Source organism: Schizosaccharomyces pombe, assembly GCF_000002945.2.
Source record: "Schizosaccharomyces pombe strain 972h- genome assembly, chromosome: I".
NCBI classification, from domain to species: domain Eukaryota; kingdom Fungi; phylum Ascomycota; class Schizosaccharomycetes; order Schizosaccharomycetales; family Schizosaccharomycetaceae; genus Schizosaccharomyces; species Schizosaccharomyces pombe.
The window spans coordinates 4,491,952-4,510,085 of record NC_003424.3 but is presented as its reverse complement, the minus strand read 5'-3'; the positions used below and the strand labels follow the sequence as shown (position 1 = coordinate 4,510,085).

Sequence of the window (18,134 nt, the reverse complement as noted above, 5' to 3'; positions counted from 1 at the left end):
GGTACACAAGCATTTGATATTGTGAGATAGCGATACATTCAGTTAAAGGGTTAATCCATCTAACAGGGTGCAGTAGAATAGAGTACGCTAAAGTGGCAGAATGTTAACACTAGAATATTGTGCCATACCCAGTCAATTACAATATCTAACAACTAATATTTCCAAGCACGTATAAGATTAAATAACATTATACGATTTAATCTATGGGTACTTTCTTTCTTGGTTATCAATCAAAATGCTGGGAAGATTAAAAGATCAATTGAACATGACACTGGCCCAAGGCCAGGAAGAAGCTAAGAATCGACGTAGGCAGTTTCAAGAAGAAGATCAATTAAGAAGAAATAATAAATCTTCTAATAAGCTCTCTCAAAATGAAGAGGACGCGAAAAATATGGACTCCGTCGTACAAAAATTGAATGAACTACAAAATAACGTTGTAGCGTTTCAAAAGCTTCTACAGGAGAAAACTCCGTTGTCAAGTATTCAAGACTTAGAAGGATTCCGTGAATTTATGGAGAATTTAGAGCATCGTTATGAAATGACAGTTAGCGAAGTTAGGAGATTATCGCATGAAGTGAATGATTTACAGACTGATCGGGAGAATTTAAAACATCAGTTCGAGGATCAAATTGAAAAGCTGAACTCTGAAATAAGTAATCAAAACAGTTTAATTCTACAGAAAAAAGATGAGCTAGAAAAGTCAATACAAAGATGCTCGGAACTTGAAGAGAAGATTAATTCGTTGGAAAGTGCACAATCCATTGAGCAGGAGGTTATTTCCAGTTTGAAAGATGATAAAACAGTAGAGACAAAAAATGACGTTCCCGAAGTTTCAAGGCCCTCAACTGATACTATAGGTGTCAGCAGTGCTTTATCAAAGAAGAAGAAGAAAAGGAATCGTAAAAATCAAAAGAAAAAGTCAACTAAACAAAATATAGAAGCGACTACAGAGAATGATGCGCTTTCCGAGTCCATTAGTACGCCTGACATACAAAAGGTAGCACAAAGTGAAGATGTAGATGCAGAACAAGATACAGTTGCCGATAGTAAAGAAGAGGAACGAAGAGACATAGCTAATGATGATTTGATTGTTAATGCCAATGCCAAGGAACCAATGCATCATTTTTCTTTCACTGATTTAGATACATTATTGAACTGGCCGAAATATGTGTTTCATCACCATAAAATACACCTAGCAGATACCATTCCTTTGGTTTTTTTGGATTTGAAACCGAAAGAGTATACCGTAGATTTAGAAACGCCAAAGCTTGTTGAAGAACTTACTAAGCAGTTACATGTTGCCGAAAGTACTTTAAAGGAAAACTCGGAAAAATTTAAGCAGAACTCTGAAAGTTTGAAGTCTAGAGTTGATAACTTAAACGATTATATTACAAAGTTGCAAAACGAAATTGACGAATGCAGAAGAAATTTACTGTGGGCAGAATCGTCATGTGAAACAATACGAGAAGAAAATCAAAAGAATATTAAAAAACTGAACGATGCTGAATCACTCAAAAGTAGGTTACTTCAATCCCGAACGCAGATGCAGACAGAACTTGATTCTTACATCACATCTAATAGTCAGCTTAAAGACGAAATTACTTCTTTGAAACAAACAGTCTCCGAGAGTGAAGCAGAACGGAAAAGACTATTCTCCAGTGCACAGGAAAAGCAACTTCAAATGAAAGAGACGGTAAATAAACTTACCTCATTACAAGAACAAAACAATGAGTTCGACCGTCAACTGAAAGAACAGGAGGAAGATTTGCAAAACAAAGAGGAAGAACTGACTGAACTTCGTAAATTACTCCGTGAACAAACGCAGGATAGTCAGAAATTACGTTTATTAGTTGAGCAATTGGAATTGGAACGTCAAGATTTGAAGCAGGCTGGTGAAAACCATTACTCGAACCTATCTTCTGATTACGAAACTCAGATTAAAAGCTTAGAATCCAGTCTGACTAACTCCCAAGCTGAATGCGTTAGTTTCCAGGAGAAAATTAATGAACTAAATTCTCAAATAGATGAACTGAAACTTAAGTTGAATGAAGCTAATAAAAAGTATCAGGAGCTGGCCATTTCTTTTGAAAACTCCAACGTGAAAACTCAATCAGTTGAGCCCGATAACGGTTTATCGTTGGAGGCCCTGAAGAATGAAAATCAAACACTTCTCAAGAATTTGGAAGATTCGACAGCACGATACGAACACCTGCAAAAGTCATTCAAAAATGTGTTCAATCAACTACGTAAGCAACAACCTTCTAACCATGGGAGAAACAGTTCTGTAAGCCGCTCTTCTTCGTCAGTGGAAGTTAATTCTAAGCATCCTGGCTCGGATGACATGCTAATAGATAAGGAATACACACGCAACATTCTTTTCCAATTTCTCGAACAGAGGGATCGTCGGCCTGAAATTGTGAACTTGCTGTCGATTTTGTTAGATTTGTCTGAAGAACAAAAGCAAAAGCTTTTGTCTGTGAAATATTAATGTGGTAAAATTTTCATTCCGTTTTACTGCTTTTTTCTCTTTCTTTGTATTATTCATCATATTGTTAATGTCCATTACGATGTGGAACATTTGTTTGATTTTGTATGCCGCTTTCCATTCTTGGCAGTGATTTCACGCGATAATATCTTTTGGAAGGGTATGCTATTATAATGTTAATAACGGTCTTTTGCATAGAACCCACGAATTCAAATACGTTTTTTTTTTTTGCGAATAATTAATTAAACCAATCAAGTTCTTTGTCTTGTTTTTGAAATCTTGAACCGAGCTTAGGTCTATTCGATTTATAATTAACTTTTTTCAAACCTCTCATTTAGGGAAATGAATAGGAAATCATGTACCAATGAATGAATTGAAGCCTTATTGTAATTTTATAGCTGATGGCTAATCTATTGTACAATTTGACAATACTTTCGTTAACAAAGCAGAGCATAATTTGCCATTCCTAAAGTAAAAATGGACTAGAAGCTTTTTCCTAGATTACTGCATTCGTTTGACATCTAGTAAATAAAATATCAGCTCCATTATACAATAATATAAGTATCCTTCAATTGATATGCAAGTTGCAAATTAACAAATTGCGAAATTATTATTTAACGAATTAAGTTGTTCCTTTTGTTGCACTTTTTAACGAAAATGGTGGTAGAACATCAGCGTCAACTGTTGATCCTTACGTTCTCAAAGGGTTCAGCATCCTTGGAAATGGTTAAACTCCTTGTCGAATAAGGTGAACTATTCATGTACTTCCTTCATGGAACACCTCAGAGAATACAATTGTCCTCCAGAGCAATACAAATATGTCGAATCCCTAAAGTGTCGTTCTTCGTTGTTTTGACTGAAACCGAGATTTTAATATATCAAATTCGACCCTTGACACTCATATCAAAGATAACAAAGTCTCAGAACTTATTTGAACGTCATGGAAAGAACAAAAAAATAGCTGTTAACTCTGAATACGGAATTATAGCGGTTGCAACTGAAAAGAACTATGTAGCTGTCTATCATTTCACTTTAAATGCTTCCAAGCCTGTACTAACGCCAAGTCCTTATTTAACTCGATACGATGATGGACCTGGCGAAATATTTGGGCCTATAAAGTGTGAAATCCAATACAAGCTTGCTATGCGATATGGAGGTGGGCTTAAATGCCTGGAGATTCAAAGGGACTCCATCGTTTATGCTGCAGATTCTGCACCAATTATTCAGGTTTCAACGCTGGAAACAACTGACCCTAATAAGTTGTGGAAAGTGTCAAGTAAACAGTACGATTTACGAGAAGTCACTTGGTTTCTGGATCATTCTTCTCTCATATCTCGACTCTATTTCGATGTTAAAATCGACACTTTCTTTTGGATGTCAACTGATGGAAGAGTTTATGCCAATATCGGTGTTTCTTCCAACACGAATACGAAAAGTCTGTTTGGCCTTTGCGTACATAACCCTGTAGATTTGAATAAGTCAGATAATGACAAGGACATTAATGAGGACCTGGAATCCAAGCTTAGAGAAAAGAAGGCGACTGTTTTATCTACAAATGCCAGATTTTCTCTTTTATATGTTGGTACCGCCGATGGAACTGTGTATGCTTATGAAATACGAGATTTCGGTCGCCAATATGTTCAAACTCATTCTTTTAAATATTCGGCAAGCTCCGGAAAGGTTAATCATATTGCTACGACAGGTGATGGCCATCAAGTTATGGTTGGATACGATGACGGTTGGGCTACACTGTCTCCTTATCTCAACTTGTGTTGTGCTAGTAGTGAAACTGAATATTTTAATTTTGGGTTATCCTGTGGCTTTTGGGATAGAGATAGTTCTTCCTTTTATGGACTAGGATCTAAAAATTTTTCTTCTACAGGTGAAGCTGAGGGAACGGGATTATCTACTCCGATTATCGCCGAATCCTTAAAAGAAAACGACGAGTTTTTTGCTATGGAAAAAGAGAACGTTGATATCCAGTATTTGTCACAAAACGACAATACAAATGATGTCTTATATAGTATTACGGATTCTAAACAATTTATTAGCACTATTTATATTTTACCTTTTTTAAAGAGCACCATAGTTTCAAGTGTACAAAGCACCTTGCAAGTTTGTGGAGCTCAAACTAGCGATCGGTTATATATTTCGAAGTCATATGAATTTTGTTCTAGCGTTAAAAACAATTTTGGCATTGACTTTTGGGATCAAGTTGAGTATCCTCAACCATATGTTGCTTCTGAATGGCCTATTAGATATGTTTCTATCAAAGATGATGGAAGTTTGATAGCAATCGCTGGGCTTCATGGATTAGCTATATATGTTTGCTCAAAAAAGACCTGGTTCTTATATAAAGATGCCAATATGGAACAATTAATCAGTGTTACTTGTCCAATGATTTGGTGCTCACAATTTTTGCTAGCCGGTGTTGTTTGCGAGTCCAACTTTGAGCTACACCTATACAAAGCAAAAGGGCCTTTAGACGATAGAGAAAACTTGGCTAAATTATCGTTTACTTCAACAATTGTGACAATGTCAGTCTGCGACGAATATTCTTTGGTTGTCTATACAGCTGATAATTTCCTCCATCACATCAGATTCGATATAAACGAATTAGGAAGATTAGAACTCGACTATTTAACATCCGTAAATTTTGCTCCAATATTCACTACTCCATCCAGAGTTCGAAGCATAACGTTATTACTACCAAAAGACCTTGCAAATATTCAACCTTCTGATTTACTTTTTTATGCAGTCCTTCTGGTTCTCATTAATGGAAAACTTGTTTTGTTAAGTCTAAAAAAACAACATTCTAAAGAGCTTTTATATCAGTGCAGCATGCTAGCGGGAGACGTTGAGTTTTACTTTATCAATGGAAGTCAAGAAATCCCTTCATTATTTCATTCTATATGGATCATGACGGGAAAGGGACTTAAGCTATGGTTATCTTTTAGCGAGATCCTTTCCTCTGTTTTGATAAATACTAAAAACCTTATAGATGGCCTTCCAAAGTTTCTCAATACATCAAAAAGAGTATCTCTAGAAAATTTTCATCGTTTATCTGTTGAAGACCTCAGATCGCCCAGCTTTGTCTACAAAAATGGGGTTGATTGTAACTTTGATAACACACATCTTGCTAAATTGATTAAAAATGTAAATATTTCTGAAAAGTTTCAAAAGGAATGTATAGATCTGGAATCTCAGGGATGTTTGCTGACTGTATTAAGCAATTATGGACTTCTATTAACTGCTTATACCCAGGGTCATAAAAACTTAGTTAATAAGATGGAATACGCTCATATCCAAATAGGTGTTTATCCATTCCTTCCGGAAATTGTTCGAGCACTATTACTGTTAGATAAACGTGAGCAAGCTATTGACTTAGTCAAGACATATGGGCACTTGCATTATATCAATTTTGTGTTAGAAAAATTACTTTCTTCATCATTATTGACCTACAACTCATCACAGCGAGATAAATTGCTTTATGAAGTATCCTTATTATTTAAAGACTTGCAAGAGTTTACCACTTTTAAAATCGTTCTGGGTTGCCTGCGAAAAACTGAAGCTGAATACTGGCCGATGATATTTAAGTATTTCGGAGAACCAAAAGACTTAATGAAAAAGTGTTTAGAAACAGAAGATGTTAAAAGTGCCGCAGAGTGTTTGATAATATGGCAGATCCATCAGGGTTCAGCCAGTTGTGCTTCTACCTTTCTAAGTATATACGAAATGGCTTTAAAAATAAAAAACTGGGACGTTTGTACGGAGTTATCTAGCTACCTGGTGAGTCTGGATCCCGAAAAACGTTTACTGAAGACAGCGCTGGAACTTCTCGATGAAGGGCCTGATTCCAAGGACATTCGTCTTTACGATCAATTTAACAATTTGATGAAAGAAGTGGATAAATATTAACCACAGTATATGTCATGATCAAAACTAAATTATTAAAGCAATTATCAAAGTAAAAAAAGAGGTTCAAAGCTGAATAAGCATAAAAGGTTTTAGCTTCAATGATGATTAGAAGTTTGAAAATTACGCTCTTAGATAAAAGGAGCTGATGCTTCGGGAAAAATCTAAAAACGTAAAAGTTCATTCTAGTAAAAACTGTCATAGCTATAATGTAAATAAAATTTTTTGCCTTGGTGATTATGGGACTTCGAAGAATCGGGTGAACTTCTATTGTTAATGAAGATTAAGCAAAATGCCTTTAAGTTATTGCCAGTTTATTTTTTGATTCAGCTTCGGCTCCCTGTAAACGCTTTTTTTGCTTTTCTTTGTATACATCTTGTTTTTTAAAGGTAGCAGAATAGCTATGTACTTTGAAACCAAAAATACGTGGAATGTAGCGTTCTTGAGATTTAGGGACCGCAAGTTCAGGGTATACCTGAAAAAGCATGTGAGGGAATGAGGTTCCAAAATATGCACCATCAATGGATGCATGTCTTTGTGATTTTGGTGTGTACACATCCTCACACCGAGGACAGTATAATTTAACGGATTTTGTATGGGCAATATCCGACAAGCCGACGGGCAACATTGGCTGTCCGTTGCATAAAACTCTAGGGCAATGCCCAAAGTCACATTTTTTGTATTTCTCAAGCTAGAAAGGATGTTAGTCAAAATCCAAAGCTAATTAAAACGAAATAGTACGGTATGACATAAATGTAATAAAATTGAAGAATTGAAAGATAAGTCAAGTTACACACTTAGTGTCCATTATACTTGTCTAATGCCTGTTTTGTTCACGAAGATTGTATCCAAACTTAAAAACAGGAAACTAGAAGTTTACAAACATAATTGCTTACCATTTTATATAAACCCTGAGCCGTTAAGATATAACGGGCGTGAATAAGGCCGTACAAATGACGAGCACTAGCTTCTACCTCATCTTGTACTTCCTCTGGTAAATCAGGATCCAATACATCTAAAATGAGGTCTAAAGACTGGGAGTAGTGTGGAACTTCATGACTCAATCCAGTCAAATTAAAGCGATCCTGGATGAAGTCTTCGTCGACTTCGCAAAAAAATTCGTTTCCTTTTAGTCCTAAAAACCAATCAACCCAATATTGAGAATCATCGGATTCACTGCAATTAATGATTAATAAACGGTCCAATATGGCCAAAATGTAAAATATTTTTTTATTTAACCCTAATTTGCACAAACCTTTCCGAAGAGTATAGCTGCATGCTTCGTTCCGATTTACGTTGAAAAGCTGCACCAAAAATCCTAATTGCTTAATGCAAAATTTGATTTCCGTTTCAGCCTTAGCAGCTTCTAATATATGGAAAATTTGAAGAGAAGTACGTTGTCGTATCGTAGTCTTTCTGGAGCTCCGGTGTTTTCCTTCATTCTACACTAAAGGAATGAAAAACTAATTAGCGTGTTACTAGAAATTCAATTTGCTGCACTTCGGTATGTTATCTAGCACTTAAACGTTTATGCACTGGGATGCACTATAGTAGCACAATAGTTCATTCTATTAAAACTGCTTTAGCAACAAAAATGAAATATTTAGCGTTCCATCTGCTACAAAGCAACTTCTATTTTGTTATTGCTGTGTTATTTACATTATACTTGATGTTGTACCTTTTAAGGAATAATACAGGTGTGACAGTGACACTTTGTAGAATGATATAGCTATCATTGTAGTTAAGTCTCTAATATTGTACTGCTTAATAAGAAGTCGCAATAGATAAAACGTTGGTTCAATTGGAAATTTGAACAAACAAACTGTTCTCGCTTCGAATCCACAGTGAATTATATAAATTACTATGGCTTGCGTTTCTCGAGATTCGTACTTAGGGAATCTTGCAATATACATAACCAGCTACTACCTAGTAACTGCCAAATAAATCGTAAAGCTAAATTAATCAGTTATTCATAGAGGTATTTATAAAAAGTACGGCTTGTTCTAAACAAAAAAAGAAAAGCGTCAATGATATTATCAAACCTATTTGATTTAAAACGAAACAAACCACCTTAGGATAGGTAAATGCTTCTCTCAGTTGAACTAACAAGTAATTATATAAGAACACCAATTGTGTGTCTTCTTCCTATTTACTGTTTTTTTACCTTTCCATAGTCATCGATTTCAACCAATGCATTGTTCATAGCGGTTTCAGTCTCGTGTAGAAGATCATTCACATCTTCAGCAGTTTTCCCCTCCGTAGGAATTGGATCAAGCACTTTAATCAGAGCTTCACCTTTATTGAATACTTTGGTAGGAGGATGAAACAAATGACCATAAGTCTGAATTGCAATAGGAATAATGGGTACTTGAGCCTGTACAGCAAGGTGAAATGCGCCCTTTTTCAAGGGAAGAAGACAGGGCTTAAGGCTATAGGAACGAGTGCCTTCTGCAAATACCCAAATAGAAATATTTTCTTTGCGCATTCTTCGTGCCGCTTTCGCAAAAAGTTGAATCGCATCACTTCGGCGAGACCTATCGATAAATACAACGTCAGACAATATCATAAACCATCCCAAAATGGGCACATATCTTAGAGACTTTTTAGCAATAACAGAATAATTAGGGCCAAAAGTCCTTCCTATAGCCAAAATATCCAATTCACTAATTAAAATTGTAAGTCAGTTATTTTTTATCATAAAGAAGTATATTTTGAGGTATGCTTACGATTGATGATTAACTACTAAGACAGCAGACTTATGTTTTCTCAAAATTTCCTCGTTTTCGATTTTAAACCGAAAGTCAAGGATTGTACTAGCCAGTCCATAATATGCCTTTGCAGTTAAATATTGTCCCATTACGGGATAACCACATAAACGTGCAACAACTGAGGCTATAACCCCATAAGCAGAACTAATAGCTAAAAATGTGTGACATGCGAAATAGCGAAAGTGATATCTAATACATTTCGGGAGAGTAAAAAATCGGTTGATTCCGCACAAACCAACAAATACTGTCACAGTAGCAAGCAGCGTGCTCTTAATAAAACCCATTTCGAATATGTACACAGTAGAGAAGAGCAAACTTTCAACAACCCTTCCTTTCGTTTTAAAGTATGGTTGGTGCGGTGATAGTAACGTTGGTGATTCGTAATAAAAATGAATGGCCTGAGGACATTTCATTAATTGCACACTTTAAACTTAAGTTATACCCACGGTGATTTTATACACAATTTTTTTTATCATTGGTTATTAATGATATCTATTATACCTTTATTTTAATATATAACTTCTAAACGAAAATCATCATTTTTAAACCTAACCAGAATGAAGACGTAAACATTCTAACTCATTAACTTATTCATTCGACAATTTTTTGGCATCCCTAAAATACAAGACATAATTTCTTAAGTTTCCAGATTCCTATAAATTTCACCTGTTTCAGTTAACAAATTTTCTTCGGGAATATCCAGATTTTCAATCGATTCCTTAATAATATGCGTAGCCTTGCCGTCTAAGTTCCATGCTATAGTGAAGTGCTTTAAGGCTAAATTTTTTTTCCGCATTTGCTTGAAAATTTTGCCGAGCAAAAAATGAACATTTGCTTCATCTGGCGCAATTGCCTTTAATTGTTCCAATTCAACGAGTGCTTTATCGTGATCATGTAATAAAATAAGCACTTTGGCTTTCTTGAACCTGGCAAGCGAAGACTTTTCATCCAGTTTACATGCCCGATCATAAAAATCAAGTGCTTTTTTGTAATCTTTGCAGCGTTCGTAAATCATACCAATACAAGTGATGAGTACAGAGTTGTTAGGATTGATCTCTGCAGCACGTTGAAAATGAAAGTCTGCTTGATCATTTCGCCCTGTTTTTAAATAAACCATTCCCAGGCCATACCATGCATTGTAATGTCGAACATTTACTCTAATTGCTTTGCGGAAAGATGTTTTCGATTTTTCGTATTCTTCGTTTGCAGAATGCTCGTGCCCTTGAAGCGTATAAGCATATTCAAAAGTTGGATCCAATTGAATAGCTCTATTAATACATTTTAATGCCTGCGAGTGTTCACGTTGAAGTGAGAAGCAATTAGCAAGAATGCACCATGATTCTGGGGAATAAGGATTAGTTTCCAAAGTTTCATGGGCAAGGTAAGATAAAGGAACAGACTTTTGCAAATGCCAAAGTGCAGTTGAAAAGACTTCCATATCTTTGACACGTGAAGGCGACAAGTCCCTTAATTTTTGAAACACTTCTTCAGATTTTTCGTAATCAACCAGTTCAAAGTAGGTTATTCCAAGCTTTGCAAGAACAAAAGGTGTATTTTGCTGTTCGATGGGCAAGCTTTGGAAACAATTTAAAGCCTCTCGTAACTTATACTGGGCGAGCAGGTAAACACCCTTACCGAATAACTTTAGTAATTCCATCAAATTATTGTCCTCTTCGCGGAAGCTTTGAGGTGTGCTCTCTCCTCTTTTAGAACTTCTCGCTTCGCGTAATTTATATGTTAAACGAGCTCCTGGTCTTAATGCTTGGGTTCTAGGTTCCACAAAGTGGGATTTTAAAGACGTATCCCTATTGTTAGAATCAGCTTTTTGAGCATCATTGAAAGCCAAAAGGTTTTTGCTAGTCTGAGATTGAGATTGTAATTTCAAGCTTTGATGTCGTTCCTTCTCACTTCCTGGAAGCTCAGAAGCGTCAACCCTATCAAACCACTTAGTAAATGCTGAAATGGATGAGTTTGAATAACTATTTGCTATCGATTCAGAAACCGAAAACTTGTTGGAAGATGAGGAAGACTCTTTACTTTTCTTCAAAAAAGACGGTTCTGGTACCGAAGCTGTAGCATTCGTTTGAGATTTTTCAAAACCCTTCATTGCCGTAAGGTAGGGTGGAATAACAAATACATTATTAGCATCGAGTGGCACGCCTATTCAGCAAAATATATTAGCACAATTATAGAAATAAACGAAAATAAGTATTTTTTTTTGACAAAAGTGAATTTACTAATTCACAACAAAACATCTGTCACATACCTATTGCAGTTAAATTCTGGAAAGCAGAGAAATTATATGGGTTAATGGAGACAGCTTCTACAAAACAATCTGTAGCTTTTTTGAGGAACCCTGCCTTTTTATACATAGTACCCAAAACATCAAGCATGCAAGAGGCATCTGGATGTCCACGACTGCTAATTGAGTCATTTACTAGATAACTTAGTTAGAGGTTTCGCGAAATAAATCACCACATACTGTTTGGCTGAATGGAGCGCCAATTCGATCGACAGGCCTCCACAGCACTTATTCCTTGTTTATATCTGCCTAAAATAAGGCTGGTCCTTGCAAATAAGTATGTGCAAGGAACATGACTAATTACTCTATCTAATAAGTCGTATACAATATTGTAATCGAGGTTTAGGAAATGCGAATATGCCAAAAGATACAAACTCTCGTTTGAATCTTCAATTGCATGTAAACGTTCTGAATAAAAAATTGAATTATCATAATTCTGATTATCAATGCAATACCATATTAAACATTTCAATCGATCTGTCATGACAAATCTATTAAAGTTTTGGAAACGATGGGAGTTAATGTCAACAAAAACATGTGGGTACAAACAGGTGGTTGTTATTGTTTGAGCTCCATCGTTAAGATATGTTAAATCTTATAAAGCAATGTAGCATTTTAGTAAAAAAAACATATAAACAAAAATAGGTAAATCATCTGGATGGTGTATAGAGTTGTGTAAACTCTGATAAATCCAAAAAGAGTTTGGGTAAATTATCAGAGAATAAAAAAACACTACTAATGCAACTCGATCCAAGCATTAAGGGAGACAGGCAAAGGAGGCATCACGGTCTAAAACAATGCGATGATACATGTTAATAAAAAAAAATTACAAGTCGTTCAATGTCTCCCAATTTAGATCCATTATTACGCAGTCTTGTGGAAAGGCGACACTGACGTAAAAAGTACTAGAGTGAAGTATTAGTTTATGAATTTCCAAGTCCCAAGAATATCCTGAATACACTGCAGTTGCTGCTCTTCTTAAAGACACTTCCTCGGAATTTAACAGCTCATTTAATTTATGAAATGTTACCACAATATCCAAAGGGTTTCCACTTAATCCGATACCGAGTGCTTTCAAAATCGCTTCTTTGCAAGTCCAGAGCAAAAAAAAAACATCAATACTAGAAATTGAACTTTTAATCAACTTCCATTCGCAAGGAGTAAATACACTCATGAAATCTTCCATCCATGATGCTTCAAAAGCTAACGGTTTACATTCGACGATGTCAACTCCAATATTGATCGGTCGCATTCCTGAAGGATCTGATGGAAGCCATGCTCCTACTACAATTACGATTCCCCCATAGTGGGATACATTAAAGTCAAATATAATAGGAGGACAGTGTGCTGATTGGCAATACGGTCTCCCGGCTTTTGTGACAGAAATTTGTACTTCATTTGGTGAACATTCGAGAGCCGTGGAGACTAAGTGCCTTTTAATAAGTATAGAAGCCAATGCCATTTTAGCATCCATGTCGAAATAGTACCTCTCAATTTGTTGTCGCTCAGAATCGCTCAGTTTTTTAAAACTGGGTATCCTCTAACGTATTAGAAAAATTGTTTAGATAAAACTAAAAACATACAGTTCTTTCAAAAGGCCATGCTTCTTGAGTATCTATTAATAACCTATATACTTTTTGTTTCATATATTGCTATTTAAATCGAATGAAATACTCTTCAATGAGAAACTACAATAAACAATGCCAGAATTTCCAGGAAACACAAAAACAAGAATCACTCATAAACTCGAAACCAACCAGAAGAAGAGTATAATTTCGTTAGAAGGCAATCAAGATAATTTCTACCAATAAATAGTAACATGAATTATGAAGCGTGACATTAACGCAAGTCGACAGTACTTTCCGAAAAAATATATTTTTTGTTCTACCTTGGAGAACAGCTTTTCTTTAATTTGCGAATATCTATTAACAGTCATAAAACGTGTTTATCGCAGAAGATTTAATTTCGTTAAATTTACTGATAGAACGTAAGCGGCACAATTTGAAGAGTTTGCTGCTTCGTTCTATTGCTTCTCTTGACCACCACCACTAACCCAACCACTTCAGTTGAAAATTTATTATCAACTCATCTGGAGGGTATTTTAATATTTAACGGAATACAGAACGTTACATTTGTTTGTCTTGTTCCGTTCCAATAATAATCTATAATTGGTGTTCTTTCTTTCAGTAGAAATAGGAAGAAAAGAACTCGGTTGTTGTATATAAAACAAACGAACTAATTTAAGGTTTTAATATTCGGTGGTCTCTTCAGTTTTATTACTTTGAATAATTGTAGATAAACGAAGAGTATAATGTCTTCAAAACCACCGTCAAATACTCCAAAGTTTAGTTATGCTCGTGCCTTGGCCAGCAGTCAATCCAATAAAAGCAATAGCACTAAAGCTTCAGAAAATAATACTGCAACTGCTGAAAAGCAGGCAGTAAAGCCTTCAGGGGTGGAGCCAACGAATACCTCTCGTGCTAATGCCCAAAAGAAAACAGAGTCCACTGGAAAGATTACTTCAGAGGCTGACACTGAAAAGTACAACTCAAGCAAATCTCCTGTCAACAAGGAAGGATCGGTGGAAAAAAAATCTTCTGAAAAATCTTCAACCAATAATAAGCCATGGCGCGGCGATAATACTTCAAAACCATCGGCCAATAGCTCTGCTGAACGAACGAGCTCACAGCATCAGAAGCCTGAAACTTCATCCCAAATTGGTAAAGACAATGCAGCTCCCGTGGAAAATGTAAATGAGAAATCTACCTCCCAAGAAACAGCACCTCCTGTATCCACTGTGCCAATTCAGTTTGGTTCGATTACCAGAAATGCGGCTATCCCTTCAAAACCAAAGGTTTCTGGTAACATGCAAAATAAGAGTGGCGTGTCTTCTTATAGTTCCAAAAGCCAGTCTGTTAACTCCTCGGTTACATCCAATCCTCCTCATACAGAAGAACCTGTTGCTGCTAAGCCGGAGGCTTCTTCAACCGCCACTAAAGGACCTCGTCCTACCACGAGTGCATCCAACACCAATACCTCTCCTGCTAATGGCGCACCGACTAATAAACCTTCAACCGATATCAATACCACTGATCCCGCCACCCAAACTACCCAAGTTTCAGCGTCCAACTCTCCTGCATTGTCAGGAAGTAGTACACCATCAAACACATCTTCTAGATCTAATCGTCAAAATCACGGAAACTTTTCCGAAAAGCGGCACTACGACCGTTACGGAAATTCTCATCCTTCTTACAATAAATATTCTCATTATCAGCATGGTTTTAATTATAATAACTCGGGAAATAATAGGAATGAGTCAGGGCATCCTCGTTTTCGAAACTCTAGGAGAAACTATAACAATCAAGGTGCCTATCCTACGTATATGTCTAATGGACGTAGTGCCAATCAAAGCCCTCGGAACAATCCCCAAAACGTAAACAATGGTAGTACACCAATTCAAATTCCAGTTTCTTTACAGACTCCTTACGGACAAGTATATGGGCAACCACAATACATCGTGGATCCCAATATGGTGCAGTATGGTCCTATCCTTCAACCTGGTTATGTTCCTCAATATTACCCAGTTTACCATCAGACACCCTATACTCAGAACTTTCCTAATATGTCAAGAAGCGGCTCTCAAGTTTCTGATCAAGTTGTTGAATCTCCTAATTCATCTACACTTAGCCCCAGAAATGGATTTGCCCCTATAGTGAAGCAACAGAAAAAGAGTAGCGCATTGAAGATTGTCAATCCCGTAACACATACAGAAGTAGTGGTTCCGCAAAAAAATGCGTCGTCTCCTAATCCCTCTGAAACTAACTCTCGTGCTGAAACACCAACTGCTGCTCCTCCTCAGATTTCAGAAGAGGAAGCTTCACAGCGAAAAGATGCTATTAAGCTTGCCATTCAACAGCGTATCCAGGAAAAAGCGGAAGCTGAAGCAAAGCGTAAAGCCGAAGAGAAGGCCAGACTAGAAGCGGAAGAAAATGCCAAACGTGAAGCGGAAGAACAAGCAAAGCGTGAAGCGGAAGAAAAGGCTAAACGTGAAGCTGAAGAGAAGGCCAAACGTGAAGCTGAAGAGAAGGCCAAACGTGAAGCTGAAGAGAATGCCAAACGTGAAGCTGAGGAGAAGGCTAAGCGCGAAGCTGAAGAGAAGGCTAAACGTGAAGCTGAAGAAAAAGCCAAACGTGAAGCTGAAGAAAAGGCTAAGCGTGAAGCTGAAGAAAAGGCTAAACGCGAAGCTGAAGAAAAGGCTAAGCGTGAAGCTGAAGAAAAGGCTAAGCGCGAAGCTGAAGAGAATGCTAAACGTGAAGCTGAGGAGAAGGCTAAACGTGAAGCTGAAGAAAACGCTAAACGTGAAGCTGAAGAGAAGGTTAAACGTGAGACTGAGGAAAATGCTAAACGGAAAGCTGAGGAAGAGGGTAAACGGGAAGCTGATAAAAACCCTGAAATCAAATCAAGTGCACCCCTTGCTTCGAGTGAAGCTAACGTTGATACCAGTAAGCAAACAAATGCTACCGAACCTGAAGTGGTTGACAAAACAAAAGTGGAGAAGCTTAAGGCATCTGAAGGAAAATCGACTTCTTCGCTTTCTTCTCCCTCTCATTCGACCTCTTCTAAACGGGACTTGCTATCTGGTCTGGAAAGCCTCAGTCTGAAAACTAACCCCAAATCTGAGCAGTGCTTAGAATCATTGTTAAATTCTCAATTTATAACCGACTTTTCTGCTTTGGTTTATCCTTCCACTATCAAACCACCATCTACTGAGGAAGCCTTAAAAGCTGGTAAATATGAGTATGATGTTCCTTTCCTTTTACAGTTTCAAAGCGTTTATACTGATAAGCCAATGAAAGGTTGGGACGAAAGGATGAAGGAAACAGTAGCATCCGCTTTTAGTGATAAAAGCTCTCGTGGAATGTACAGCTCTAGTCGCCAAAGCTCTCGATCCGGCTCAAATACTCACTCCCATGCTGGCCCTGGTTTTGGTGGTCCTTCAGAGAGAAAGGGCATTTCAAGGCTTGGAATCGATCGAGGTTTCAGCTCCTCTGGTGCTGGATTTGGATCGGGTAGTAATTATAAGAGCGCTCCTAGTCGCGGTGTAAGTCATCACGGACACGGTGGTATGTCTGGGTCTCATCGTGGTTCCCAGCGTGGTTCTCGCCGCGGAGGTGGTGAGCGTGATAAACCCGATCCATCTAGTCTAACTATACCTGTTGATCAGGTAGCACCTCTTCAATTATCCGCAAACCGCTGGCAACCTAAGAAACTTACTGAAAAACCTGCTGAAACTAAGGGTGAGGATGAAGAAGCACTTCTTCCTCCCGAGGTCGTGCAGCGTAAGGTTAAAGGTTCTTTGAACAAGATGACATTAGAGAAGTTTGATAAAATATCTGACCAGATTTTGGAAATCGCTATGCAATCACGTAAAGAAAATGATGGTCGGACATTGAAGCAGGTTATTCAGTTGACTTTTGAGAAGGCCACTGATGAACCGAACTTTTCAAACATGTATGCTCGATTTGCTCGTAAAATGATGGACAGTATTGATGATTCAATCAGAGATGAAGGGGTATTAGATAAGAATAACCAACCCGTACGGGGTGGCCTACTTTTCAGAAAATATCTACTCAGTCGCTGTCAGGAAGATTTTGAGCGTGGTTGGAAAGCTAATTTACCATCTGGTAAAGCGGGGGAAGCTGAAATTATGTCAGATGAATATTATGTAGCTGCTGCCATTAAGCGTAGAGGTCTTGGCTTGGTACGCTTTATTGGTGAATTATTTAAACTCAGCATGTTGTCTGAAAAAATCATGCATGAGTGTATTAAACGTTTGTTGGGTAATGTAACAGACCCAGAAGAAGAAGAGATTGAAAGTTTGTGCAGACTGTTAATGACTGTTGGTGTAAATATTGATGCTACTGAAAAAGGGCATGCCGCTATGGATGTATATGTGCTTCGGATGGAGACAATTACTAAAATTCCTAACCTACCCTCTCGTATCAAATTTATGCTTATGGATGTGATGGATTCTCGTAAGAACGGATGGGCTGTTAAAAATGAAGTCGAAAAAGGACCTAAGACAATTGCTGAAATTCACGAAGAAGCAGAACGTAAGAAAGCTTTGGCCGAAAGTCAACGCCCGTCGTCTGGTAGAATGCACGGTCGGGATATGAATCGTGGTGATTCTCGGATGGGCGGTCGAGGAAGCAATCCACCATTTAGCTCTAGTGATTGGTCTAATAACAAAGATGGTTATGCTAGACTTGGACAAGGTATAAGAGGTCTCAAATCTGGTACTCAGGGTTCTCACGGTCCCACAAGTTTGAGTTCAATGCTTAAAGGTGGAAGCGTTAGTAGAACGCCTTCTCGTCAAAACAGTGCCTTAAGAAGGGAACAGTCTGTTCGTGCACCACCATCTAACGTCGCGGTTACTTCTGCTAATTCTTTCGAATTACTTGAAGAGCATGACCATGATAATGATGGGGGTCAAAAAGATTCTAACTCAAAAACTAGTTCGTAAAGTAATCGGATTTGAATCTGTAATTTAAGTCTTTCATCTTTTGGTTTGTTTTGATTGTTTTGCTATGGATGAATCCATCATTTATCAGGGTTAACGGGAAATGGACTTTATAGTATAAGGTAATACATTCTCTACATTGTA

General features: G+C 37.3%; 7 protein-coding genes and 7 long non-coding RNA genes across 14 annotated transcripts; 9 read left to right on the top strand and 5 right to left on the bottom strand.

Annotated features, from left to right (window-relative positions):
- Positions 1-72: 72 nt before the first annotated feature.
- SPOM_SPNCRNA.992 lies at positions 73-4,378 on the bottom strand. The gene has a single exon (NR_151387.1). It is a non-coding gene; the product is annotated as a non-coding RNA, possible alternative UTR (long non-coding RNA).
- grp1 (GRIP domain-containing protein) lies at positions 116-2,869 on the top strand. Its single transcript, NM_001020036.2, has one exon. The coding sequence runs from the start codon at positions 236-238 to the stop codon at positions 2,486-2,488; it is 2,253 nt and encodes a 750-aa protein (NP_594608.1). The 5' UTR covers positions 116-235; the 3' UTR covers positions 2,489-2,869.
- On the top strand, positions 3,205-6,600 carry ric1 (Rab-specific(Ryh1/Ypt6) Ric1-Rgp1 guanyl-nucleotide exchange factor subunit Ric1/Sat4). Its single transcript, NM_001020035.3, has one exon. The coding sequence runs from the start codon at positions 3,245-3,247 to the stop codon at positions 6,401-6,403; it is 3,159 nt and encodes a 1,052-aa protein (NP_594607.2). The 5' UTR covers positions 3,205-3,244; the 3' UTR covers positions 6,404-6,600.
- ckb1 (CK2 family regulatory subunit Ckb1) lies at positions 4,352-7,804 on the bottom strand. The gene is made up of 4 exons (NM_001356169.2): positions 7,656-7,804; positions 7,297-7,576; positions 5,895-7,091; positions 4,352-5,833 (listed from the first exon to the last, which is right to left on the bottom strand). The coding sequence occupies exons 1-3, from the start codon at positions 7,676-7,678 to the stop codon at positions 6,699-6,701; spliced, it is 696 nt and encodes a 231-aa protein (NP_001342935.1). The 5' UTR covers positions 7,679-7,804; the 3' UTR covers positions 4,352-5,833; positions 5,895-6,698.
- SPOM_SPNCRNA.4028 lies at positions 6,718-9,034 on the top strand. Its single transcript, NR_193389.1, has one exon. It is a non-coding gene; the product is annotated as a non-coding RNA (long non-coding RNA).
- slc1 (1-acylglycerol-3-phosphate O-acyltransferase Slc1) lies at positions 8,413-9,525 on the bottom strand. Its single transcript, NM_001020033.3, has 2 exons — positions 9,127-9,525; positions 8,413-9,063 (listed from the first exon to the last, which is right to left on the bottom strand). Exons 1-2 carry the CDS (start codon positions 9,450-9,452, stop codon positions 8,550-8,552), a joined length of 840 nt encoding a protein of 279 aa, NP_594605.1. The 5' UTR covers positions 9,453-9,525; the 3' UTR covers positions 8,413-8,549.
- Positions 9,152-9,915, top strand: SPOM_SPNCRNA.4027. The gene has a single exon (NR_193388.1). It is a non-coding gene; the product is annotated as a non-coding RNA (long non-coding RNA).
- nuc2 (anaphase-promoting complex TPR lobe subcomplex subunit Apc3) lies at positions 9,505-11,990 on the bottom strand. Its single transcript, NM_001020032.3, has 3 exons — positions 11,651-11,990; positions 11,435-11,605; positions 9,505-11,328 (listed from the first exon to the last, which is right to left on the bottom strand). The coding sequence occupies exons 1-3, from the start codon at positions 11,952-11,954 to the stop codon at positions 9,806-9,808; spliced, it is 1,998 nt and encodes a 665-aa protein (NP_594604.2). The 5' UTR covers positions 11,955-11,990; the 3' UTR covers positions 9,505-9,805.
- On the top strand, positions 10,026-10,592 carry SPOM_SPNCRNA.4026. Its single transcript, NR_193387.1, has one exon. It is a non-coding gene; the product is annotated as a non-coding RNA (long non-coding RNA).
- On the top strand, positions 10,708-11,287 carry SPOM_SPNCRNA.4025. The gene has a single exon (NR_193386.1). It is a non-coding gene; the product is annotated as a non-coding RNA (long non-coding RNA).
- Positions 11,946-13,361, bottom strand: lys7 (alpha-aminoadipate reductase phosphopantetheinyl transferase Lys7). Its single transcript, NM_001020031.3, has 2 exons — positions 13,054-13,361; positions 11,946-13,010 (listed from the first exon to the last, which is right to left on the bottom strand). The coding sequence occupies exons 1-2, from the start codon at positions 13,114-13,116 to the stop codon at positions 12,297-12,299; spliced, it is 777 nt and encodes a 258-aa protein (NP_594603.1). The 5' UTR covers positions 13,117-13,361; the 3' UTR covers positions 11,946-12,296.
- On the top strand, positions 12,163-13,017 carry SPOM_SPNCRNA.4024. The gene has a single exon (NR_193385.1). It is a non-coding gene; the product is annotated as a non-coding RNA (long non-coding RNA).
- Positions 13,125-13,364, top strand: SPOM_SPNCRNA.4023. The gene has a single exon (NR_193384.1). It is a non-coding gene; the product is annotated as a non-coding RNA (long non-coding RNA).
- A 143-nt stretch (positions 13,365-13,507) lies between these two features.
- On the top strand, positions 13,508-18,134 carry tif471 (translation initiation factor eIF4G). Its single transcript, NM_001020030.3, has one exon. It carries the CDS (start codon positions 13,782-13,784, stop codon positions 17,991-17,993), a length of 4,212 nt encoding a protein of 1,403 aa, NP_594602.1. The 5' UTR covers positions 13,508-13,781; the 3' UTR covers positions 17,994-18,134.